The sequence below is a fragment of the Geotrypetes seraphini genome, chromosome 1 (genome assembly GCF_902459505.1).
Source record: "Geotrypetes seraphini chromosome 1, aGeoSer1.1, whole genome shotgun sequence".
Lineage (NCBI taxonomy): Eukaryota > Metazoa > Chordata > Amphibia > Gymnophiona > Dermophiidae > Geotrypetes > Geotrypetes seraphini.
Window position 1 is genome coordinate 316,534,172 of NC_047084.1, and position 26,108 is coordinate 316,560,279.

At 42.8% G+C, this 26,108-nt stretch overlaps 1 protein-coding gene across 6 annotated transcripts in view; it reads right to left on the reverse strand.

Annotated features, from left to right (window-relative positions):
• NPNT (nephronectin) overlaps positions 1-14,566 on the reverse strand; it is a 168,644-nt gene extending 154,078 nt beyond the window's left edge. For all 6 annotated transcript variants that reach the window (XM_033956652.1, XM_033956628.1, XM_033956660.1 and 3 more), the window contains exons 1-2: positions 14,424-14,566; positions 10,443-10,543 (exon numbers count right to left, since the gene is read on the reverse strand). In XM_033956652.1, coding sequence (XP_033812543.1) covers positions 10,443-10,543; positions 14,424-14,494 — 172 coding nt within the window. In that variant the 5' untranslated portion in view covers positions 14,495-14,566. The remainder of the gene's footprint in view (positions 1-10,442; positions 10,544-14,423) is intronic.
• Between the last annotated feature and the right edge of the window lie 11,542 nt (positions 14,567-26,108).

Below are 26,108 nucleotides of genomic sequence, written 5' to 3' on the forward strand. Positions count from 1 at the left end.
ATAGAGAAGGAAAACCAGAGAAGAAAAGGAAAGGGAGGAGAGAGAGAGATGCCAAAGAACGGGGAAGGACACAGAAATATCAAAGAATGGGGAAGGACACAGAAATATCACATCCGAGTGAAGGAAATGAGAAGAGAGATGCTAAAAACCACAGGGGGTGGGGAGGGAAGGAGAGATGGAAGGAGAGAGATGCCAGACTATGAGGGGAACAGAGGGAAGGTGATGGATGCCAGACCAAGGGAGGGGAGGGGGCAGGAGCAGAGATGGAAGAGGGAGAAAAACATTTTCTGGAAGGGGCAGACATTGGATGGAAGGAAGAGAATGACGAGGAAAGCAGAAACCAGACAACAAAGGTAGAAAAAAAAAATCTATTTGTTTTATTTATTTATTTTTGCTTTAGGATAAGGTATTATTGTAGCTGTGTTGATAATCGTTTATTAATAGAAAATGGAAATAAGATTGAACTGTTTATTGAATTAATTTTAATACATTTTTTACTAATTCAGAGACCATAACTCCTTTCCTCAGGCCAGGACAGGGATACTGTAACAGCAGTATAGTTTACTGAGATGAAGAAAGAGGTTTTAACCTCTGAAAGCTAAGTAAGAAATGTACAATAAAATGATGGGCAATACATTTTCTTCCTGCTATGCCCCATGCCTCCTACCCAAATGCAAAATATAAATTGGTGGGCTTCCCAAAGCTCTGCCAGATGAAGATCTCTTCCTCTAGGAAGGAAGGGGAGTTTTGTTCAGAGATGTTTGGAGGTTGCATAGAAGAAAAACTATCCACTGGCACTGGTGTGGTAATCTTTGTTTGTTTTGAATTTTAAAATAAAAGAAATAAAGTGGAAATAAAGAAGTAAATACATAGGGGCGGGGCATGGTGGAGTAGGGCGAGGCAGGGAGGGCCCAGTGTACTTGTGTGCCTAGGGGCCCTCGACGAATTAATCCTGCCCTGAACACTTCTCAATCCGGATATCTGAATTCCAATCTCACCATTTTGTGTAAAACAGGCCTTATATTAGTCCTTAGAGAATTCTGTACACAAAAAAAATTACAAATAAAGCATGCAGAATTTTAAAAATTGAGAGGTAGAATTGCCCCATTATAAATGCTGATATAACTTTATGCACACACCGGTATATGTGACACTTTAAACTTTACAGTACTGCTTAGTGCTCAGAGAACTGTTGTTGCTTTTGAGACCGCCGGGTAAGCAAAATTTGCCCACTACTAACACGGCTTCAATTTCTCAATCACTGCACCAAACATTTATGGAGTAGTGTAAAGCTGTTGTAAAGACTGGTCTTTATTGGTGTTTATTTTTGTATTGCAGACATGGTGGGGGCTGAATTATGCCTATGTTAATGCGGGATCTCTGAGGCCGCATGGCGAAACGCGTCAGAACCCGTTCAATCCCCATTCATTATCGAACACTGGTTCCATCTAAAGCTAAGTCTGTTTATTCACGCTTTGAGGTATATAAGTAAATTCACAAAGATTGAGTTAAGTTTATTTATGAAGACCCAGTATACTGTACACGTTTGGTGCAGTGATTGAGAAATTGAAGCCGTGTTAGTAGTGGGCAAATTTTGCCTACCCGGCGGTCTCAAAAGCAACAACAGTTCTCTGAGCACTAAGCAGTACTGTAAAGTTTAAAGTGTCACATATACCGGTGTGTGCATAAAGTTATATCTGTTTCCAGTTCAATCCACCCAGGGTGAATTATATTTTCCCGAATATCTATTTGGGTATCCATTAAAAATGCTGGCATCTCCCCCCAGGCGTGAAATAGTCTTCCCCCTCCACAGGAGTTTCCCATGCACCTTTCTGCAGACCTCTATCCCCTTCCCATGGTGAATACACATATACCTCATCAACCTATTTGCAGCCCCCTACCCCACTCCATCCATCTTTATTCCATCCACCTCACATACTCTGCCCACCTTTTTTCTAGCCATCCACAAGCCCACATTTTCTTTCAGCTCCCACCCTGCACACTTACCACTCCAGTATGGCAAGAGGAGGAGCTGTACAGTCACACATGGGGTTGCTTCCTACTCCTCTACCATCTCATGCCCGACTTTTCTTTGAGTCTCGCAGGCCTCTGTACAGACACATGGCTTAGAGCAGTGTTTCTCAACTCGGTCTTGGAGTAATCCCTTGCCAGTCAGGTTTTCAGGATATCCACAGTGAATATGCATGAAAGAAATTTGCATATAATGAAGGCACTGTGAATGCAAATCAAGTTTATGCAAATTCAATGTGGATATCCTGAAAACCTTTTTTTTTTTTTAATCTTTATTCATTTTCAAACTTACAATAAGTGTGACAATATATTCAAACAAATTAACAATAAATATATCACTTAATAATCATCAATGGTACAAATGATATGTTCTTATCTTCCACCCTTCCCACCCTTTCTTATCATATAATCAAATACCTTGTACGATTTGTAATAATAAATTACCCTCCCTCCCCCCTCACAATTGAACTTGTAAATTCAAGGGAAAAAATGTCCTCTAATCAGTACAATATTTTGTTAATGGCTCCCACACATCTTGAAATTTCTTAAAACACCCTTTCCATTTTATATATATGACATAGAGAATTCCACCAAAAATTATAATTTAGTCTACTCCAGTTCTTCCAATTATAAGTAATTTGTTGAATGGCAACTCCGAACCTCAAGCTCCCTCCAACTCTTCCGCAAACACCTAAAAACCTGGCTATTCTCAAAACTGTAACACTTCCCCCCTCTTAGGCCTCTCACCTTCCCCTTTACACCTAACTCTTTAATCTCTCCACTGTAGTTCCTCTCTCATCCTTCTTCCTGTAAACCGTGCCGAGCTCCGCATTCGTGGAGATGGTGCGGTATATAAACCCAAGGTTTAGTTTAGTTTAGTAATAATTTGTTATTATTACAAGAAATCTAACTTTTTGCTCTCACTGTATTACCAAACAGAACAGTATCATATGACAATGCCACTGAAAACCTGACTGGCAAGGGGGTACTCCAGGACCGAGTTGAGAAAACACTGGCTTAATGGAACCGCTGGGGGCTAGCCAATGTGACAGAGAAGGAAGCAGCCTGATGTGCAGCTCCTCCTTTCACTACACTGGAACAGTAAGTGTGCAGGGAGGGAGGGGAGGAAATCAGAAAGAGAATATCTGTCATTTGAAAAGGGTAAAAGGAATGGGACTTTATATACTGCTTTTTCTGTATGTGGTTACAATGAAAGCGGTTTACATATTTTAGGCAGGCACTTATTTTGTACCTGGGGCAAGGACTTGATCAGATTCACAAGGAGCTGCAGTGGGAATCAAACTCATCACCTCAGGATACCGAGACAGCTGCTCTAGCCACTAGACTACTCCTCCACTTTTTTTTTTTCCTGCTGAAAGCCTTAATCTTCAGCGTTAACCCAAACCTAATGGGATGATACTGAGACCACAGGAGGGAAGCTGGCTAACTCCCGTGGTCCATGCTGACTGCTAATATTCAATACCGGGTCTAGAGAACGATACGGTGAAAGATTCCCGCAGTGAACTGCGGAAACCCGCGGTTAGCCCGCAAAAATGGGAAACAATGTAGCCAATTTACAGCAGCAACGGGAACAAGGTTTTCCACTGCCCCACTAGAGCAGTAGATGACCTTGTTCCCATGGCAAAAATTGCACCAGGGTCAGCACAGCAACATCCCCTCGGCTCAGCATCTACTCCCTAGTTCCCCTTGTGCCTACCTTACCCAATCAAGTCAGCCATACCACGAAGAAAAGTCTTGAGAAGCCTGCGTCGAGACCTTCCTTTAACCGATGAGCCCCTCATTGATGTAAATTCCTCCGTACGTGCCGAACTGGTTCCTCCACTCCTGGTACGAAATATGCCTCGAAACGCCCCCTGGTCAAGCCCTTCGACTACAAACCACCAAGCAACGGTCCTACTCCCATTTCATACCTAGTCACTGGAATCGACTGCCCCTGAAGGACTCCTCAGCTTTAGGAAAAGGTAGAAAAATATACCTCCATCTAAATCCCTGCCCTTGACCGATGGACAACAAAGAAATGTATATTGGTATCAAAACCAGTATGTGTCACATAAGGATAACTTTTATTTTAAAATAACAGAATAACTGTCTATGTGTCAAATTAGGATAAAACTTGTACTGAAAACCTTGTACCATAAGGATAATTATGGTAAATTGTAACCAGTAAACTGTATATTATGTATGTTAATATTAGACCCTAGTATGCATCAAGTTAGGAAAAAATCTTGTACTGAAATTATGGGCTCCTTTTACTTAGGTGCGTTAGGGCATTAACGCATGCGCGCGGTAATATCCTGCATGCGCTAAAAATGCTAGCGCACCTTAGTGAAAAGAGCCCTAGGTATGTTCAACCTGTAACCCATTCTGAGCTCTTTGGAGATATCGGGATAGAAAATGAATTAAATAAATAGTTCCCGGTTTAATGGTCCACTCCAATGAGTTTAAAAAAACAGTTGGCAAAATGAATTGGCCTGCAGTGTCTAGTGCACCTGTCTCAAACCCTTTGCAGGGCCACATTTTGGATTTGTAGGTACTTGGAGGGCCTCAGAAAAAATAGTTAACGTCTTATTAAAGAAATGACAATTTTGCATGAGGTAAAACTCTTTATAGTTTATAAATCTTTCCTTTTGGCTGTCTTTTTTTTTTTTTTAATTCTTTATTCATTTTCAATATTTTCAATAAGTGCAATACAAATTAAATACATTTTATATTTAAGACATCACTTAATATTCTTTCAAGAAACAAACCAATCTATATCCCTCCCCCACCCTATCCCATAACTATAATAATTTTTTTTATTAATAATCAAATCTTCATAAAAAATTTCTAGCTATTATGGGGTCCATTGACATCTTTTGTTGATCTATTGTAGATTTGATTTTTATTGATATATTATGTGCACATCCAGGGGGAGGGAGGGAGGGTGGATTTATTTTTAAATGATTCTCTGAATTCTTGTAAAATTAATGAATTGGATTATTTATTAGTGCTTATTATCTCTTATGGATATGAAATGTATATCATAATGAGCTTTTGACTAAGCCTTAATAATAATATTGTAATTTATAGCTAAAGAGACATATGATCAAGAAACTGTTTTATTTTACTTTTGTGATTATGATAAAAATACCGAGGGCCTCAAACTAGTACCTGGCGGGCCACATGTGGCCCCCGGGCCACGAGTTTGAGACCACTGGTCTAGCATGTTGTAGGGAAAGTTCAGTGAGCAACCTGCTGCAGAGAAGACAGGAAGGGAGTTGTGAAGGATGAGAAAGAAGTCGCAGAAAAACTTAACATGTTCTTTTCGTCTGTATTTACGAATGAAGACACAACCAACATACCGGAACCTGAGCAATTCTTCAATGGAAATCAAGCAGAAAAATTAACATTCATGGAAGTGCACAGGCAGATAGATAAACTAAAAATTGACAAATCCCCTGGTCCGGACGGAATCCATCCAAGGGTTCTGAAGGAACTAAAGGAGGAGATAGCAGAACTACTGCAGCAAATATGCAACCTATCCCTGAAAACAGGCGTGATCCCAGAGGATTGGAAGACAGCCAATGTCACGCCCATCTTGACAAGGTGCCTCATGAATGACTACTCCGGAAACTGAAGAACCATGGGGTGGACGGAGACGTACATAGATGGATCAGAAACTGGTTGGCGGGTAGGAAACAGAGGGTAGGGGTGAAGGGCCACTACTCGGACTGGAGGAGGGTCACGAGTGGTGTTCCACAGGGCTCGGTGCTCGGGCCGCTGCTATTTAATATATTCATAAATGATCTAGAAACAGGGACGAAGTGTGAGATAATAAAATTCGCAGACGATACCAAACTATTTAGGGGAGCTCGGATTAAAAAGGACTGTGAAGAATTGCAAAGAGACTTGAACAAACTAGGGGAATGGGCGACAAAATGGCAAATGAACGTTGAGAAATGTAAAGTATTGCGTGTGGGAAGCAGAAACCCGAGGTACAACTATACGATGGGAGGGATGTTATTGAATGAGAGTTCCCAAGAGAGGGACTTGGGGGTAATGGTGGACATGTCAATGAAGCCGATGGCACAGTGCGCAGCGGCCGCTAAGAGAGTGAATAGAATGCTAGGTATAATCAAGAAGGGTGTTACAGCCAGGACGAAATAAGTTATCCTGCCACTGTATTGGGCGATGGTGCGCCCACACCTGGAATACTGAATCCAGTTTTGGTCACCGTACCTTAAGAAGGATATGGCGTTACTCGAGAAGGTTCAGAGAAGAGCGACGCATCTGATAAAAGGGATGGAAAACCTTTCGTACGCTGAGAGATTGGAAAAACTGGATCTCTTTTCCCTGGAGAAGAGGAGACTTAGAGGGGATATGATAGAGACTTATAAGATCATGAGGGGCATAGAGAGAGTAGAGAGGGACAGATTCTTCAAACTTTCAAAAAATAAAAGAACAAGAGGGCATTCGGAAAAGTTGAAAGGGGACAGATTCAATACAAATGCCAGGAAGTTCTTCTTTACCCAACGTGTGGTGGACACCTGGAATGCGCTTCCAGAGGACGTTATAAGCCAGAGTACGGTACTGGGATTTAAGAAAGGATTGGACAATTTCCTGCTGGAAAAGGGAATAGAAGGGTATAAATAGAGGATTACTGCTCAGGTCCTGGACCTGTTGGGCTGCTGCGTGAGCGGACTTCTGGCCAAGATGGACCTCAGGCCTGACCCAGCAGAGGCATTGCTTATGTTCTTAGTGGGTAAATAAAGTCGAGTAACCTTAAACAGAAATAAGTTATGCATTTATTTCAAGGAAGCAATGTATCTTTGTCATTTGATTACTCGTCAGCCATCAACCACTTGATTTTGCTCTGTGTGTCCAGTGACGGGTCAAAAGTGCGCTAGGACAAAGGCGCGCCGACAACCCAGCGCAGACAACTGAGCGCAGGGCTTGATCGCACCGAAGAAAAAATGTATTTTAAAGGGCTCTGACGGGGGTGTGGAGGGGAACCCCCCACTCTACTTAATAGGGATCGCGCTGCCTCACGCTGCCATGTTGGGGGGGTGTAACCCCCCACATTATACTGAAAACTTAACTTTTTCCCTAAAAAACAGGGAAAAAGTTAAGTTTCCAGTATAATGAGGGGGGTTACAACCCCCCAACCCCCCCACAACGCCAGCGCAATCTCTATTAAGTAAAGTGGGGGGGGGTTCCCCACCAACACCCCCCATCGGAGCCCTTTAAAATACGGTTTATCTTTGGCGCGATCAAGCCCTGTGCTCAGTTGTCTGTGCTGGGTTGTCAGCTTTAGACTATGAACCGTGTGTTCATCTGCCTGCTGGATTTTCAGAACAGAGTTGTTTGTATGGGGGTTTTTTTCCAAGTCAGCTTAATTTCCTCCATGTTTGAACTTATGTCCCACTCGGAGTCTTGCCCAGCCCCACTGTGTTCATTTATAGTATTTATAGTGAGGGTGTATAAGAATGATAGAGTCAATCTAGAAGGCGGCTACAAAAATGGTCGGAGGCCTTCATCATAAGGCGTATGGGGACAGACTTAAAGACCTTAATAATGCTTTGGAGGAAATGTTTGAGAGGGGAGATATGATAGGCGTTTAAATACCTAAGTAGCATAAATATGCATGAGGCGAGTCTTTCATTTGAAAGGAAGTTCCAGAATGACAGGCCATAGGATGAAGTTAAGAAGTGATAGGCTCAGGTGTAATCTAAGGAAATACGTTTTTACACAATTCAAGAAAACATGGGACAGGCACTTTAGATCTCTTAGGGAGAGGAGGAGATGGTGGATGCTGTGGATGGGCATACTGGATGAGCCATTTGGCCTTTATCTGCCATCATGTTTCTATGTCCAGGAGCTGCCAGAATGGCTTTCCCTGTCAGATCCTCCTCTTTGCCTTCTGCAACCAAGATATCAGAGCCACAGTCCTCAGTTATGCCGGGAACTCAACCCAACCCCACCCCCTGAACTTAAAAAAAAAATTGGTAGCGGGAAGCCCACTCCCTCCTGCCTCAGCCACAGGGACTCTCCCCACCTTTAAATTAAAGAGCAGCAGGATGGAAGCCCATTCCCTCCTGCTGCCAGGGTTCCCTATGAACTCCCAACCTGACACCACCACCTTTAAATTAAAGAGCGGCACTCCTGAAGGAGGAACCCCCTCCCCCAAATCACCCAAACGCCACCCTAATCCTTTTGGATGACAATCCAGCAAGAAGGATGCCCTCTTCCTCCTTCCAACAGGCCCACCTCTTCAACATGGTGAGCCTTCCCTTTCTCGATGCATCCTGGAATGTAATGGGTGGGACCTAAGACTGATTGGCCCAGATGCCTAAGGCCCCTGTGGGCCAATCAGAATTTTAGGCCCCACCCAGTGCATCCTGGGATGCATTGGCAAGGGGTCTAAGGCCCCGATTGGCTTAGTTGCTAAAGGCCACTCCTATGGGAGGGGCCTTAGATACAATTCTTTGTTGCTAATGGTTTAGGGACGATCATTAAACGCACGGTGAGTTTTGTGCATCTGACCCCAAGTCTAATAAATGATACACTGTATATAGATAAAGTAACTCCACTATCAAGTCTACTTGTTCAAAACAAAGAGCAATGTGCATCACTGGTAACACGAATTGCATTCAGGGAAGAACACACCAAAAAAACAGACCATGATTTTCATCAACAATAGAACACTTTGCACCACTACTGCAGCTTAGATTTAAGGCCGCTGCTTTCGATTCAGTCACACTGCATAATTCATCTTGTAGAGCTTTTGTCCAATGAGCCAACTTTTCACAACGATTGGGGGGGGGGGGGGTGCTAAACCCAACAGAAATTACACCTCCCTGGACACAGTCAATGAGTTTGCTTAATACTGGGGTGCTCAAGCACCTGTAGTCCAAGACACACAAAAAAATAATTTTACGAGTTGAACAAGCTAGAAAGATCAATAGTACCATGGATACAATACTTTAAAATCATGAGAGGGTGAGAGGAAGCCGCGCCAGTTAAAGAGTATTGGGCACCCTAGGTGAATCTTCTACCTTATGCCCCCCTCCCCCCCCCCCCCCCCGCTCAACTAATTTTCAGGTCCTTAGCCTATCTGCTCCTACTTCCCAAGATTTTGATATTGAAACTCTGCAGTCATGATCATCCTACAACAATCTATATAAATGAATATTTGGACATCTTGCGATTTGTTCTGCAGGTAAAAGTGGGCACTGATAGTTCTTCAAGTTTGTGTAGGTGTCAGAACTTTGCCTAGTCTTGCGTAATTGGTTGGGCCAACCCAATCGAAAAGATGTGTGTCAAAAGCTACTTAGTAGCAATGGTGATGGATCAGCAGCTAAAAGCAGTTTCCTGATAGGTCTTCTTCATTTTGCATGTGAACTTGAGCTCCGATTTATGCCCCTGAACTCAACCCTAAAAAAGGGGGAGTGGGGGCGTGAGAGAGAATCATATGCCTCCACCCACTGTATTTTTTAAAAGAATTTCACCCCCCCAACTATTTCTATGATTTTGGTTTTATATCATCCTGCCCCCTCCCTCAAAAAATAATTTTTGATAGATTCCCCTGTTGGAACCTGCTACTGTGAGTGCCTGAGCTAGATGTGAGGGGGGAGGTCATCTAAATCACACCAGTGGGGGGGGGGGGGAATATGAAATGTCCACATAAGAGCCCTATGGGATCCTAATACAAGGGGTCCTCATGCATTCAAACCCAGTACGTTTCAATTTTATTTTGATATACCACCTATCATAGCAATATCTAAGCTAACAGTACCAACGGTAAAATACAATCCATAAGTCTTTCAGAAATACTTGGCAGTCTTCATTTCATAAATGCCTGTCTCTTTCATCCTCTTCTAATGTCTGTCTGGTTTGTTTGTTTTTTCTCCGTTATACTCTGCCTTGACTATAGGAAGTCGCATCTGCGTTCTCATTTTGTTGGGCAGCTAACTAAATCTTGATCAGGGGTCTCAAAGTCCCTCCTCGAGGGCCGCAATCCAGTCGGGTTTTCAGGATTTCCCCAATGAATATGCATGAGATCTATGTGCACGCACTGCTTTCAATGCATATTCATTGGGGAAATCCTGAAAACCCGACTGGACTGCGGCCCTCGAGGACGGACTTTGAGATCCCTGATCTAGATGCTCAAATGTGCCTTTCCTACATAGGTAGGTGTGTGTGTGTATGTGTGTCAATGCTTCGTCAATGCTTGTGCTGTGGGACACCAGCGATCGTTATACATAAGCCCCCGGATGAGTTGAACCAGCAGGTGCAAAAGCCTTGTGTATTTTCTAAGCCCTGCTGTGTGTGTGTAGGGGGTGGAAAGCCAGGAACAATTCTGTATAAGCCCCTTCTAAGTGGCTAAAAGCCCCAGCGGTTTTCATACTTACGCTGACATTGGCCCCATGACTGGCGGGCCCAGCCCCAGCAGCAATCGATTCTACTCCCATAGCGACACAATCCTACAGAAGAGGCCATTTGTCTGGGCCACCTGCATGAGATCATACAAAGATGTCATTTGTTTAAAGTACTTTTTTTTCCCAGACTTTGTATGCACCCTCTGAAATGATTTCTATCCCCTGCCCTGTATTATTTTTGTTAAAAAAAAATGTCATTAAACATTAACAGTGTTTGATGGCTAATGCCACAACCATGCCGGAGTCGCAGCTATCGTGTGATGGTTGTAATCCACCACTGACCAGCGCAGAGCTCAAGCACACAGGAAAAATGAGAAAACATGTTTGCACTAAGGGTCAGATACCTTAGAGGAGAATCGGTTCATAGACAAAATCGCGCAGACAACTGAGCGCAAGGTTGACGGCGCGCCAAAGAAAAGCACTATTTTAAAGGGTTCCGACGGGGGGTGTTGGTGGGGAACCCCCCTATTTTACTTAACAGATATCGCGCTGGCGTTGTGGGTGGTTTGGAGGGTTGTAACCCCCCTCATTATATTTGAAACCAAACTTTTTGCCTGTTTTTTAGGGAAAAAGTTCAGTTTTAAGTATAATGTGGGGGGTTACAACCCCAGTGCAATGTCTGTTAAGTAAAGTGGGGGGGTTCCCCCCCACACCCCCCGGCGGGAGCCCTTTAAAATAGTGCTTTTCTTCGGTGCGCCTTCAACCTTGCGCTCAGTTGTCGGCGTGCCGTTGTCTCGCGCGATTTAGTCCCGTCACCGGAGAATCCCTCCCCACCTATGAAAATGGAAGCTTATGAATGTGGAATGGAAAAAGTAAACACAAATTGATCGTTTATGCTTTAAAAAATACAAAGCCTGGGAAATACACCATAACGTTATAAACTAACCCTCCCTTTTATGAAACTGCATTTGGCTTTATTATCGCCGGATGCGGGGGTAAAAGCTATGAGCGTTGGATCTAATACCACTGCGGCTGGCGATAAAAAGCCTAGCACAGTATTTAAAACAAATACAAAATATTCTTCCATTCAACACATAGTTAAACTTTTTTTTACTGGAGGAGATGGTAAAAGCAGTTAGTGCAGCAGAGTCTAAAAAAAAAAAAAAAGGTTGGACAAATTCCTGCAGAAATAGTTATAGACAGTGATTGAATTAAACCTGAGAAAATCCACTACTTATCCATGGGGGGGGGGGGGAAGGGGTTAAGTAGAATGGAATCTAACCACTTTTTAGGATTGTGGCAGGTACTTGTGACCTGTATTGGCCACTGTTGAAACTTGATGGACCTTTGGTCTGACCCAACTTGGTAATTATCATTATTATGTTCTTATGCCTAAAGCTATTAAGGATTGAGAAGTGCTGTCTGGCTCAGCTGTCAGCTTTAGAGATAAGGAACTAGCCCTTCGCAATGGACTGCCCCCATCAGAAAACCACTAAGCAATGTGGCATAACTCAAGGTGACTGTTAGCAGAACCCAATGATGGCTAGGAAAAATAGAAAGGACCACACATTAGGTCAAAAAGATGAGCCTGGGTAAAGCATTTTACAGCAGCAGGGTACAAACTATTTCCATAGAGTTCTATTATTTTTTTAATTTAGTTCAAAACTACAGCAAAACGCTAAGAAAATTGGAAAGAGATTGCAGAAACCTGCCTGTAGCCACCAGGGATATTATACTACACCATGGGATTAATCAATTGGGATGCTTTTAAAAAGAACATTCCCTTGGGCAAGTCTTTGCTCTAGTTATAGATTTGAAAGAATAAATGCTGAAAATTTAGGACATGGTAATATATTTAAATTAATATGAGGCCCATTGGCATCTTATGTTATCTCATTGTAATTGTTTGTTGACTGTGAATCAGTTTGCTCTTTACTTTGGTACATATCCAGGGCAGGGGGGGGGGAGGGGGATTTTTTTTATGTCATAAATTTATTTTTGATTATTTATAATTGGGATGGGTGAGAAGATATCATTATTCAGAATACATAGGATATTTATGATAATATATGTTTGTGTTTTACGGAATGATAATTGTTTGGGTGGAGGGGGGGAGGATGGATGATTATGAACATGAGAAAGATGAATGTGCTTTTATTGTATTACTATGAGTTCCATTGGTTGTAGTTTTGGAAAATTAATAAAGAATTTAAAGGAAAATGCCCACTTGGGCGTTTTAACTAATAAGACCTCCCCCCCCCCCCTAAAAAAAGGACATTCCCTATGAAGACACATGCGTTGCAGCTGCATATCCAATAGGTGCAACCTTTTACGCATTCTGAAAGTGGATATCCTAAAAACAGGCCTGGCTGTGGGGTCACCAGGACAGGTTAGGAAACTGCTCTCAGTCCAAAATAGCAGCAACTACATGCTCACTGCTGCCACTCCCAGGACACTTGTTAATATATTAGGATTGGGTTTTGCTAAGTTTGCATTTCGTGTTGCCACTTGCCATCGTTTTGTGTATTTTATTTTTTTTTTACGTAAATTACATGATTTTCGTATGATCGACCTTTCTGAAATTTTGGCCCTAAATCTAGCCCAATTGTCTAACCACATGTTGGGTGAAAGGCAGCTGAAAGAAGCAGTAGCGAGGAAAGACTGTGCAAAACAGAAGTGAAAGTACAAAGACCGTGAAACAAAGTGAAAAAGACAAGTGGAACAAAAACAAAAGAAATAAATCGGTCTGACAGCTTCTCGAGAGAACATTTTCTCTATAATGCACTGCATTTTGACGGCACTCTTGGCAACACACATTACACCCACATTCCTCCACCTTGGCATTTTTTCCCCCCTTAACTTTCCCTTTTTCAGGTCATGTCTGAACTTGAGCTGCAGGTCTTAACCGCAAAATCTCAATCAATAGAGTTAAGCTACTTATATTTAATGTTTACAAAACACGGTAGTAGTTCAGCGCGTATGATTCACATCTTGCCTAGATTAACTCCAAGCAAGTCAAAATAAGAGACACAGGTTCATAGCTTTGCATGTTTCAGAAAGAAAAGCAGCCCCACCGATCACCCCTTGGACCACCCATCAGTACCCCCTGGGGGTACGCGTGGAAACAAACGAAACCAATATGTGTTGGAGCTAAAATGGGGAAACCCCCATCTTAAACGTTTTATTTTTGCATTCTCTGATCAGTGTTTAGAAAAGCAGGGGCTGTCGTTTTATTTTTAGTTGCAGAAGAAAAGGAGCCCCGAGCAGGACTCAGCTAAGAGGAGTCAGCACCAGCTCAACTGAGCTCGGCTCTCTTAAGCCCCCGCCCGGAGTTAATCTGAATCAACTAAGCAGACGTCTAAAGTTCAGCTAAATCACCTCGACATCACGGATAAACTCCACGTCGGGCCCCGTCAGTCAAAATTCGCTCAACTCGTGCTCCTTAAATTCATAACACGTGCTATAAGCGGAGGGGGAAGCTGTTTATAGCACTGACACTGTTTTTATAGCTAGGCGGGAGTGGAAAGTTGTTTGAAAAAAGCACGCACACAGCTGCTTGAAACTTGTGAAAATCGCAGGGCGACAACTAACCGGACCACAGACCTGAAAGAACTGGTGACCCTGGCTCTCTGTTCAAAGCCCCGTGAACTCCAGGTGTGCTGATCGCGTCCACATCTGGATTGCTCTGTCCGATGTCTTCACCCTTCAACCGCTGCCCTATCCACGGGACGCACCGGGGGTCCCCACTGTTTTCCTATGGAGGGTTTTGTTTTGTTTTGTTATGGCGTTTCTCTGCCCCCCCCCCTTCCCAAGACTCCCTGGCATTTCTCTGCCCCCCCAAGACTCCCTGGCATTTCTCTGCCCCCCCAAGACTCCCTGGCATTTCTCTGCCCCCTCCCCTCCCAAGACTCCATGGTATTTCTCTGCCCCCCCAAGACTCCCTGGCATTTCTCTGCCCCCCCCTCCCAAGACTCCCTGGCAGGCATTAGCAAGTTCCCAAAAGCAAAGTCCTACCTTCCATCGAAATCCCCTGCAGCCTTCAGGTAAAGCGAGCACACTGTTATTAAGCCTAAAAGTAATTCCATTCTTGGGGAGGGAGAGAGAGGAAAGCAATCCCGCAGTGGCAACCGAGCAGCACCTTAAACTCTGGGGATAGCGTGTGAGAAGCAGAGGAGGGAGGAGGGAGCGAGAGAGAGAGCTGACGCCCCCTCCTGTCACTCTCAGCCAGAGCCTCCCCTCCCCCCCCCCCCCCCCTGGGCAGAAGGTCAGTGAAGCTCGTGCTTTTTTTTTCGCTCGCTCTCTGCCTGAGCTGAGCAGCGCGTGCTGTCAGTGCACTGCACAGGTCCCCCTGTGGAGCTGCAGCTTTTTTCCCTGAGCCTTCCCTCTCTCTTTCAGAAAGGCTTCCTTGACTGAAGAAACTTGGCAGAGGCTACTACTACGAAAACTGGAACGCTCTTCCAGAGTCAGTTATAGGGGAAAACACCCTCCAGGGCTTCAAGACAAAGTTGGACAAGTTCATGCTAAACTGGTGAGACTGGACTCATTTGGAGCACTGGTCTTGACCTAGGGGCCACCGCGTGAGCGGACTACTGGGCAGGATGGACCATTGGTCTGACCCAGCAGCGGCAATTCTTATGTTCTTAAATTATTTAAAAGATTTCTTACCCGCTTATACCTAAGCGGCTTACAACAGTGCAATCATAATAATAAGACATACAATAATGTCTATGTCCATACAATTAAATTCGTTCACTTAAATACCTCCCCCCCCATCCGATAATGTCAATAGCTCCATAAAATATTAATTCTTTAATTTAAACGCCTCTACAAACAGAGCAGTTTTAAGTATTCTCTTAAACTTTTGTAGATCCAGAAGTGCTCTCAATGGCCCTGCCAATGTACTTCAAAATAACACCCCTGCTATGGAAATTACAGATACCCTTGTACTTTCAGAACGTACTTGTGAAAACTCATTCAGTGACACTTATAGCGCTGAAAGGCGTAGGTAGCGCTGTACATTTTGACGATAACAGACAGTCCCTGCTCAAAAGAGCTTACATTTAACTTGGACAGATAGACATGGCATAGAGCAGTGGTCTCAAACTGGCGGCCTGGGGGCCACATGCGGCCCGCTAGATACTATTTTGAGGCCCTCGGTATGTTTTATCTTAATCACAAAAGTAAAATAAAAGTTTCTTGATCATATGTCTCTTTAGCTATAAATTGCAATATTATTATTAAGACTTAGCCATAAGGAAAGATTTATAAACTATAAAGAGTTTTACCTCATGCAAAGTTGTCATTTCTTAAATAAAACATTAACTATTTTTTTCTGAGGCCCTCCAAGTACCTACAAATCCAAAATGTGGCCCTGCAAAGGGTTTGAGTTTGAGACCACTGGCATAGAGGGTAGGGGGATGCGGAACCCAAGGTGAGAGAGTTAGGAGTCGAAAGCACTCTCAAAGAGGTGGGCTTTTAAACAGGCTTTGAACGCTGCCAGAGACGGAGCCCACTGGAGGCTGCCACTAGGTTGCTTCCCCCCTCCCCCCCATCCAGGAAACTCCTGCCCTCTTATTCCCCTTTCTGCAACTTCTTGCAAGCTTGGGTTCTTCCAATCTTGTGTACTTTAAATAAGACAGGGTGACACCATCTTATGGTATTAAATAGACTGCAGCTTTACCTCATATCTGTACTTTTCATCCCCAGCTAGATTGTGGAGATGACCAGATCTTTTTTCAACTCTGCCCCTTTATTCCCAGCCCCCTCCTCATAGTGAACTAAATTGCTGGCCTAATCTTTCTTCCTCTACTAGAGCCTCTGTAGCTTGCCAAAAGCCCCCCCCCCCACACACACACACATCTTCCACTTTTAAAAGTCCAAGGGGGAAGTGGAAATATCCCCTAGTCGAGACAGTTAACCAACACTGTCATCTGCTCTATGTCCACAGCACCTCCATGGGTTTCCACTACATTTCTTAGCTCTTTGTTCTCATGACTGGTTTGGGTTATTGCCATAGACATGGATAGTGGAGAATGTCAGACCACCCAGTCCTAACTGCTAGAATTCAGCCCATCACCCTGGACAAATCATTTCTCACCACCTAAAAACACCTTCTTTCTGTTATTCTGCCTAAGTCATCACCTCCCCCTCCCCCTCAAGATGTACAACTACCACCTCCTGTAGTTCATTATCAAGGGCCCCTTCCTGAACTCTACACCCTGTCCTGTGGTGTCCTTCAGAGCTGCATCCTAGTCCCTCTTCTTTTCAACATTTTCCTTACACCGCTGCTGTTTTTAGCGCTATCTGTTGGCCTGACTCCTTTTGTCTATGCGGACGACATACAGCTTCTTTGCCCTCTTGATCCAACCAATGCCTTTGACATCCAAATGTTAATCAGAAACCTGTTCAAATTATCTCTTGGTTCTGTGATATTCAACTATTAATCAATCCTGACAAGTCTAAAGCCCCTCTCTTCTCAAATACCTTGATATGCTAGTTTCACCAATTATTCTCTCTAATGTCCCTGTCCCACAGGTACCCTTTGAGGTACTTGGTGTTATTCATGATAACAAGCTTACTTTTCAGTCTCGGATCTCTTCCCTTGTACAGTGATGTTTTTTGAACATCGTTTTTTGAACATCGCTCAGTCCACTTTGAACTTCTCTGACTATAGTGAGCCGATATCAGTTTGCTGTTCGATTTTTCTTAGAGTCCCTCCCTGACGAAGAGACGAAATCCGGGTCGGGGGGACGGGAGTTTTCCTAAGAAAGAACTAATAAGTTTTTAAAGAAGCACGAGCACTTTAATTTGTACCAGTCACCAATGAGAGTTAACATCTTCAACATGAACTACCCCTGAACGAAGATAAGTACCACCATTAGATAGGATTTAGTATTCAATATTCAGGGAGGGTAGGGGACAAGTGAAGGCAATGATGGTCCCCTAAGTTAACCTCATTGTGGTGACATCACCACTATATGGGTTATCAGGTCTGAGCACTTCACAAATTATTTATAGAATATATATTTTTTATAATCACAATAAGTTTGGACTTTAAATGATTTATAGCTGTGAAAAATTGAAATATAGTTTTGAACCATTAAACCATTACTTGAGTCTTCAACCCTTACTATCTTTGTTCACTCCCTAGTCAGCAGTCACTTGGACTACTGTAATGCTCTCTATCAAGGTGTTCGGCGCAAGGCCTTACGCTGCCTTCAACTAATTCAGAATATCTCCATAAAACTGATTTACACATACAGAAAGATTCAACCATGTTACTCCACATCTCAAGACTGCACATTGGCTTCTGATAACTCAAAAGACTTACCTATAAAATACTGCTGCTGGTTTTTCCAAAATATGTCACACCCACGTCCCCTCTTTCCCTTGACTGTCTGCTGACCATGTACCTAACAAACCGGGTCCTTTTTTCACTACAACCGAACATATTGGTAATCCCTACATCAAGGCAAATCGCTCATGACTCTACTCGCCATAGTATTTTCTCTGTCACGGGTCTCACTCTTTGGAACACATTGCCCTCCTCACTTCATTAGTGAAATTCAAGACTGCCCTTAAGACTCTCTTGTTTAAGGATGTTTACAGCTAAGTTCTCTCCTCAGTCACAGAGGATGGGTCTCCTGGCATTAGCCTGCAGAGAGTACAGTGTGATTTAGACCTTACTTTGTCCCCTCCCCCCCCACACACACTTTAGCCCTCCTTTCCTATCAATTGTATTTCCAACTTTCCTCCCTCCTCCCCTTTTCTGTCCCTCTATCCTTTTCTTTCCCCCTGATTTATCTGTACACTGTCCAGAAATTTTTCAAGGGGTGGTATATCAAGCTTTTATTGAACTTGAAACTCTAGAAGATACTGATCTGATACCTGAGATTTGAGGTGGGGGATCAACTGGTCTCAGTGCATACTCCTGGGTCCTAGTCATACTACAACTATTATTTCTATAGCACTGCCAGATGTGCTCAGCGCTGTACAGAATCATAAAAAAGAAAGTCCCTACTTGAAAGAGCTTACAATCTAGACAGACAAACAGGATGACATGGATAGAGTTAAGGGGAATGGTTAATCTGCTGGCTGGATTTGTGGGTAGTGGGGAGTAGGGTTATAGATTGAAGGCTATATCAAAAAGGTGGGTTTTCAGTCTGCTTTTAAACAAGGGAAGGGGCTTGGTGAACAAACTTGGGTAATTTATTCTAGGCATAGGGGATAGCTAGATGAAAGGAACGAAGTCTGGAATTGGCAGTGGAAGAGAAGGGTACAGCTAAGAGCAGCTTATCTGAGGAACAGAGTTCTCTGGGAGATGTATAAGGAGAGAGGAGAGATGTTGAGGGGCAGCAGAATGAAAACACTTGTAGGTCAGCAGTAGGAGCTTAAACTGTATGTGAAGGCAAATAGAAAGCCACTTCAACACCCGACAATTCCAATGCAATATGGGATCATAAGGTTGATTCAGGGTCCAGTAAACTGGCTAAAAGAGGAAGGAATGGTTCATAACCCAGACCATTTAAACTCTGGCACGCTACAGTGTTTTTATTTAGAATATCAAGAAGCCCATAGCATTCAGGGCTCCTTTTACAAAGCTGCGCTAGCGGTTTAACCCGCATAATAGCGCACGCTAAACCGCTGGCTGCGCTAGCCGCTATCGCCTCCTCTTGAGCAGGCGGTAGTTTTTCAGCCAGCGCGGGGGGCTAGCGCGTGATGAAAAGTCGCACGCGTTAAACCCGCTAACGCGGCTTTGTAACAGGAGCCCTTCGTGTATGCTAATTCTGTTAGTAACTGTGCCATTAATTTTCCTCCTTCCCTTCTTCAGCCATCTTGAAATAATACAGGTGGTGGGGGGGAGGGGGGGTTTCATTCACTGGTGTAGCAAGGGAAATTTGTGCTAAACTTGGGCGAGCTGGAACTTGTTAACTTGCTACACTTGTGCGAGCTGGAAGGCCTGAAACGGCTCTAGGAGGACTCTTGATACAGCTATGTTAGTGAAACAAGTCAGGTTCAGCCTCCCCAGACTGTGCAGTACAACAGTTCTAAGATAAGTACAACAGGTTTTTTTTGAACCATATAAACATCTTTGTTAAAATTGCTAAAAATAGTGTTAATTCCAAGATAATGATAAACACCATAAAGTTAATATAAGAACATAAGAAGTTGCCTCCGCTGAGGCAGACCAGAGGTCCATCTTGCCCAGCGGTCCATCTTGCCCAGCGGTCCGCTCCCGTGGCGGACCATCAGGCCCAATTGCCTGAACAGTGCCCCTGACTAATTTGTAACTGCCTCTAATCCTCTAATCCTATCCCTATGATTAAATCATTTCATGACCAGTGAGGAAATATCCACGTAATTCTACCCGCTTTCATAAATAATTGGACGGGAAGTGGTGGTGCTGAGATCATGATCAAATGGTGTAGATATTATAAGCATATATCGTGAGCACATAAAGTGAGCATATTTTGTGCGTGACTAATGGCAACATTATTATTATTTTTTTTAAATTAATCTTTATTCATTTTTAAAGCTCACATTAAGTGTAATAAATAATACACTCATTTATACTTTAACATCACTTAATAAATCTTCAAATTCTAACTCGCATCAAATAACCCCCCTCCCTTATACCCAACAGTTATTCATAAGCAAAAGAAATCATAAAATATTCCCCTCCCACCCCACCCTGGACGTGTATGAACAAAAGGGAAAAAATTAATCTTTATTCTATGCAGTAATTTCAGTCTTTACAGTATCTTGTTAATGGCTCCCAAATAACCTGAAATTTCTTAAAATTTCCCTGCCGCATGACAATTATCCTTTCCATTTTGAAAATGTGACACAAAGAGTTCCACCAAAAGCTATAATTCAGCCTGTCCCAATTTTTCCAATTATTCGTAATCTGTTGTATGGCAACCCCTGTCATAATGAGTGGAAGCTTATTATTATTAGAGGATATTAGGCATATTTTGTGCGTGACTAATGGCAACATTAGTAAATGGCCATTAATAGAAAAAATAATTAGAAAATCAGCCATTTTCTAGCTGCAGTAAAAATGACCTTAGTGCATGGTGAAAATCTGTGTAAGGGCACACTAAGGTCACTTTTTACGGCAGCTTAGTAAAAGGACCCCTTAGTTAAAACACAGTGGTCATGAGTCAACTGGATTACTGCAACTCTGTTTCAGAAAATATTTTAAAAAAATAGTATACAGAGGTCGCAGTTGATAAAGAATACGGTTCATAGACAACTCGGCGAAAGACAAAGGCGCGCGCCGACAACTGAGTGCAAGACGGAAGCGCGTGCCGAAGAAAATTACAGTTTTTAGGGGCTCCGACGGGGGGGTTTTGTTGGGGAGCCCCCCCAGTTTACTTAATAGAGATCACGCCGGCGTTGTGGGGGGTTTGGGGGGGGGTTGTAACCCTCCACATTTTACTGTAAACTTAACTTTTTCCCTAAAAACAGGGAAAAAGTGAAGTTTTCAGTAAAATGTGGGGGGTTACAACCCCCCACAACACGGCACGATCTCTATTAAGTAAAGTGGGGGGGTTCCCCCTCCCACGCCCCCCGTCAGAGCCATAAAAACTTTAATTTTCTGCGGCGCGCACCTCCGCGCTGCGCTCAATTGTCTGCGCGCGCCTTTGTCCTGCGCTTTTGACCTGACATCAAGAATACAGTGGCTTGGATGATTACTGGCAAAAAGAAATGTGATCAATTGACTCCTATTCTCAGAGTTATACGGTCTTCCAGTTGCAGCTTGAATTTCATTTAAGCTGTTGTTTGGTCTATTAGGCTTTTCATATAGGAGTACTAATGTACTGTATCTTTATGATATGATTGAATTGTGTTTTGTTATTTTGTAAACCTTGAAAATTTTGTTTTTAGGGTACAGTAGCATGCTTAAAGTACTGTAATTTGAGTTTTAATTTAAGCATCAATTAAATTTACCTAGGGCTCCTTTTACGATGGCACGTTAGGGCCTTAACGCGCAGAATAGCGTGCGCTAAAATGCAATGCGTGCTAGCCGCTACCGCCTCCTCTTGAGCAGGCGGTAGTTTTTCAGCTAGCGCACGCTAATCCGGTGCGTGCGTTAAAATGCTATAAGGAGCCCCTAGTTTTATATGTATTTTTGTTGTTTGTATAGGTTCTTCATATTTTGCAGTATTATAGTTTGTTATAGTGTATGCTATATTAATTTTTCTCCTCTGTTCTGTAAACTGCTTTCATACTTTTTGTTAGGTGATTAAGATTAAATCGCTCATTTCCTCCCTCCCCCCTCTTAATGATTATATGTAATCTCACTGGGTTACTACTAGTGCTACTACTTATTGTTTATATGGCGCTGAAAGGCCTATGCAGTGCTATACATCTTGACATTATAAATGGTCCCTGCTAAGAAGAGCTTACATTCTAACTTAAACAGATATGACAAATAGGGTTGGGGATGCAGAACCCAATGTGAGAGGAGTTAGGAGTCAAAAGCACTCTCAAAGAGGTGGGGTTTTCACTGGGTCTTGAACACTGCCAGAGACGGAGCTCGAGGTGATGAGAGTGTTTTGGTAGTGTGCTCAGAGAGGAAGGGTTGGATTTTGGTAATATTACAGAGGATGAAGCGGCAGGTTTTAGCGTTATGTTGTATCTGGGTGGTGAAGGAGAGAGATGAGTCAAAGATGACCCCAAGATTATGAGCAGAGAAAACAGGAAGGATAAGAGTGTTGTCCAAAGAGATAGAAGTAGAGAGGTGGGTTTAGGTGGGAAGATATGCAACTCTTATTTTAGCTATATTCAATTTTAGATGGCGGTGAGACATCCAGGTGGCAACGTCAGACAGATAGGTTAAGACTCTGGTCTGGGTTTCAGTAGAGATATTTGGCACAGAGAGGTAGATCTGGAAGCCGTGGGAGGAGATCAGTGCTCCAAGTGAGCAGGTGTAGATTGAGAAAAGAAGTGGTCCCGGGACAGAGCCTTGAGGTACACACTTTCAGTTCTCACTGAGAGTTCCTTGACAAGTTTCTTTAGAAGTTTGGCTGTCAGTACTTCTTTCAGAAAGTTCCTAAAGGTCTTTTTCAAGACTACCTGAAGTAGAGATACCACTATAATATTCTGTTATCAGTTTGGTATGTCCCCTGAGGAAGAGGAAGGCAGTGTTCTGCCAAAACCAGGATCCTAGTTGGGACTTCCCATAGGAACTTTCAATAAAATCTCTTACGTTGTATTGTGACATCGGCTCTGCTTTTTTTTTTTTTGCTTCTCGTTATGAATGACCCCAACATAACCTTTAGTTATTAAATGGCAGTACTAATTACTGAATGAGTAAGGACTCTAGCTGATTTGCCCTTCAACTCAAATTGTGCCGCATTAGAGGTTTAATGCGTGTAATAGCGCACACTAATTTGCCGGCCGCGCTAGCCGCTACCGCCTCCTCTTGAGCAGGCGGTAGTTTTTCGGCTAGTGCGGGGGTTAACACGCGCTAAAAATGTGCATGCGATAAAGCCGCTGACGCGGCTTCGTAAAAGGAGCCCTTTGTAACTGAAAATACATAAACAAGGACAAGGTCTGTAGTCAAACCTTCTTCAAAAATCTGTCCATGTGTAAAGGTTATCAGAACGTATTATTTGATCCAAGGCCAGACCTTGTGCAATTCCTCTCATGCCAAAATAACCTGATGCCCCAAGAGTTATCATTAAACATTTCTTCCCTCCCCCCCCCTATTTACTCAACCATTATTCAATTTTTTGCTTATTTTGTAATAGCAACCCAGTGAGATCACCAGGTACTGCCATGGCATTTCCAAAAGTGAGGTAGATTAATCCACTTTCCTCTTTATCTCTTTGCAGAACTTTTAGGCTCTTCTTGGTTTCCTTATAGAAACTTGATGGCAAATAAAGGCCAAATGGCCCATCTAGTCTGCCCATCTGCAGTAACCATTATCTCTTTCTCTCTCCGAGAGATCCCACGTGCCTATCCCAGGCCCTTTGGAAGTCAGACATATCTGAAGTTTGTTTAGCAATTGGAATGATAGATGCTTGGAAAGTAGATGGAGGGCTCTAAGCAATTCATTCCGTTTGCTTCCGCCACGTCAACTAGTAGTATCCTAACTTCCATGTGTGTCATCTTCCCTATAAGATTTAAGAGACATAATTCAAGTGGTATCACTCCTCCTCTTTCTCTGATATATAGATCTCCAAATATTTTATGCATTTATTATTCCACAATGTTTCTTTTTTTAACCTCTCTCTTTTCTCCTGGTAAAGAGGCGCGGAGGGCCACTTTCAAAAAGGATGTCTAAGTCCAACTTGGACATTTCCTGTTTTTGAAAGGTGAACTGCTAGACATAAAAAAAAAAAAAAATTATTATTTTTTAATTGCCTACTTGGACCCCATTTTTGACCACAGAAATGTCCAAATCCAGAGCATTTGCATTTGGGACACTGCTGTGAGCTTCATATAAACAGTGCCAGAAGTACATCTCACCATATGCCCCTTATAATTTATGGTGAGCCCCGCAAACTCCCCACAAACTCCCCCATAACCTACTATACCCACCTCTATACCATCCCAATAGTCCTTATGGTTTCAGGTGGCACCTATATGGCAGTAGAGGAGGGTTTATTATTTGGGTGCTTTAAATAATACAGTACAAATTCAGCTGGAACTTAAATTCAAACCCAGTTTTAGGGAAATTAATTAACTCCCTTTTATGAAGCTGCATTAAGGTTTTTTATCGCCAGCCACGGCAGTAAAAGCTCCAGCACTCATAGGAATTCTATGAGTGTCGGAGCTTTTTTTTTTTTTTTTTTTAAATCTTTATTTGTTTTAAAACTTACAATAAGTGTGACAGTGAGTTAAAACATTTTAACATTAAATAGAACACTTAATAATCAGCAATAATCCAAATCATATAATTTATCTCCCTCCCTCCCTACCCTTCCATAGCAAATATAAAACATATGTATCATATGATAAAATTTCCCCCTATCATTCTTATATTGTTAAATAATAAACTAAAAATTACCCCCCTCCCCCAGTATTGAACTTGTAAAAAGGGAAAAATGATATCTATTCAGTACAATATTTTGTTAATGGCTCCCATACATCTTGAAACTTCCTTAAATACCCCTTTTGTGTAGATATTGCTCTTTCCATTTTATATATATGGCATAACGAGTTTCACCAAAAATGATAGTTAAATCTATTCCAATTTTTCCAATTACATGTAATTTGTTGTATGGCGACCCCTATCATAAGTAAAAGCTTGTTATTATTTGAAGATATCTGACTCTTTGCCCTCATTGACATGCCAAATAATATAGTATCATAGGTCAATGCCACCGGATTTTCTAATAAACAATTAATTTGATAAAATAGAGCCGAGAGGGGTTTTCCATGAATTGGCTCATGAAAGGCATGTTTGGTTTCTCGGTTCATGAGGGGCCTTTTCAATGTGAAACCACCTCTCAAGCCTCCTCCTGTGGTCTGGGATCTCAATGTGGTTCTTTCCGCTTTAATGAAGCCTCCTTTTGAACCTTTGGCCACAGCGCATTTCAAATTTCTTACCTGGAAAGTGGTCTTCCTTATAGCTCTCACTTCTGCCAGGAGGGTCAGTGAACTTCATGCACTAGTGGCCGATCCACCTTTCACTGTTTTTCACCATGATAAGGTGGTTCTCCGTACACACCCCAAATTTCTTCCTAAGGTTGTGTCTGACTTTCATCTTAACCAGTCCATAGTCCTACCTGTATTTTTTCCAAAGCCTCATTCTCATCCAGGTGAACAGGCTTTGCATACCTTGGACTGTAAACGTGCTCTGGCTTACTATCTTGAACGTACTAAGCCCCACAGATCATCTCCTCAACTATTTTTGTCCTTTGATCCTAACAAGTTGGGTCATCCTGTATCTAAACGCACTCTCTCCAATTGGCTTGCTGCTTGCGTTTCTTTCTGTTATGCTCAGTCGGGCCTGACACTGGAAGGTTCTGTCACGGGCCACAAGATTAGAGCTATGGCAGCGTCTGTAGCTTTCCTCCGATCTACTTCCATTGAGGAAATCTGCAAGGCTGCTACTTGGTCCTCAGTTCACACTTTTACAACAGATTATTGTCTGGATGCATTCTCCAGACGGGATGGACACTTCGGCCAATCTGTTTTACAAAATTTATTTTCCTAATGGCCAACCTTCCCTCCATCCCTCTTTTTGTTAGCTTGGAGGTCACCCATCAGTCAAGAATATGCTGCCTGCTTGTCCTGGGATAAAGCACAGTTACTTACCGTAACAGGTGTTATCCAGGGACAGCAGGCAGATATTCTTGCGTCCCTCCCACCTCCCCGGGTTGGCTTCTTAGCTGGCTTATCCTAACTGGGGACCGCGCGCCTCTGTCGGGCGGGAAGGCACTCGCGCGTGCGTGGTGCGGCCTACTAGAACTTTCAAAGTTCTTAGAGTGCAATCACTCTAAAATTGTCCGTACCGGGGCTCCGTCGGTGCCGTCACTCATCAGTCAAGAATATCTGCCTGCTGTCCCTGGATAACACCTGTTACGGTAAGTAACTGTGCTTTACAGTACCCACTATTTATTTATTTAAAAATTTTACATACCATCTGCAACTAGGCAGTTTACAAAAATGCAAACATAAAACATTAGGAAAAACATCACAAAGCACAATAATAAAATAGTTACTCAAATTAAGCCCACTATG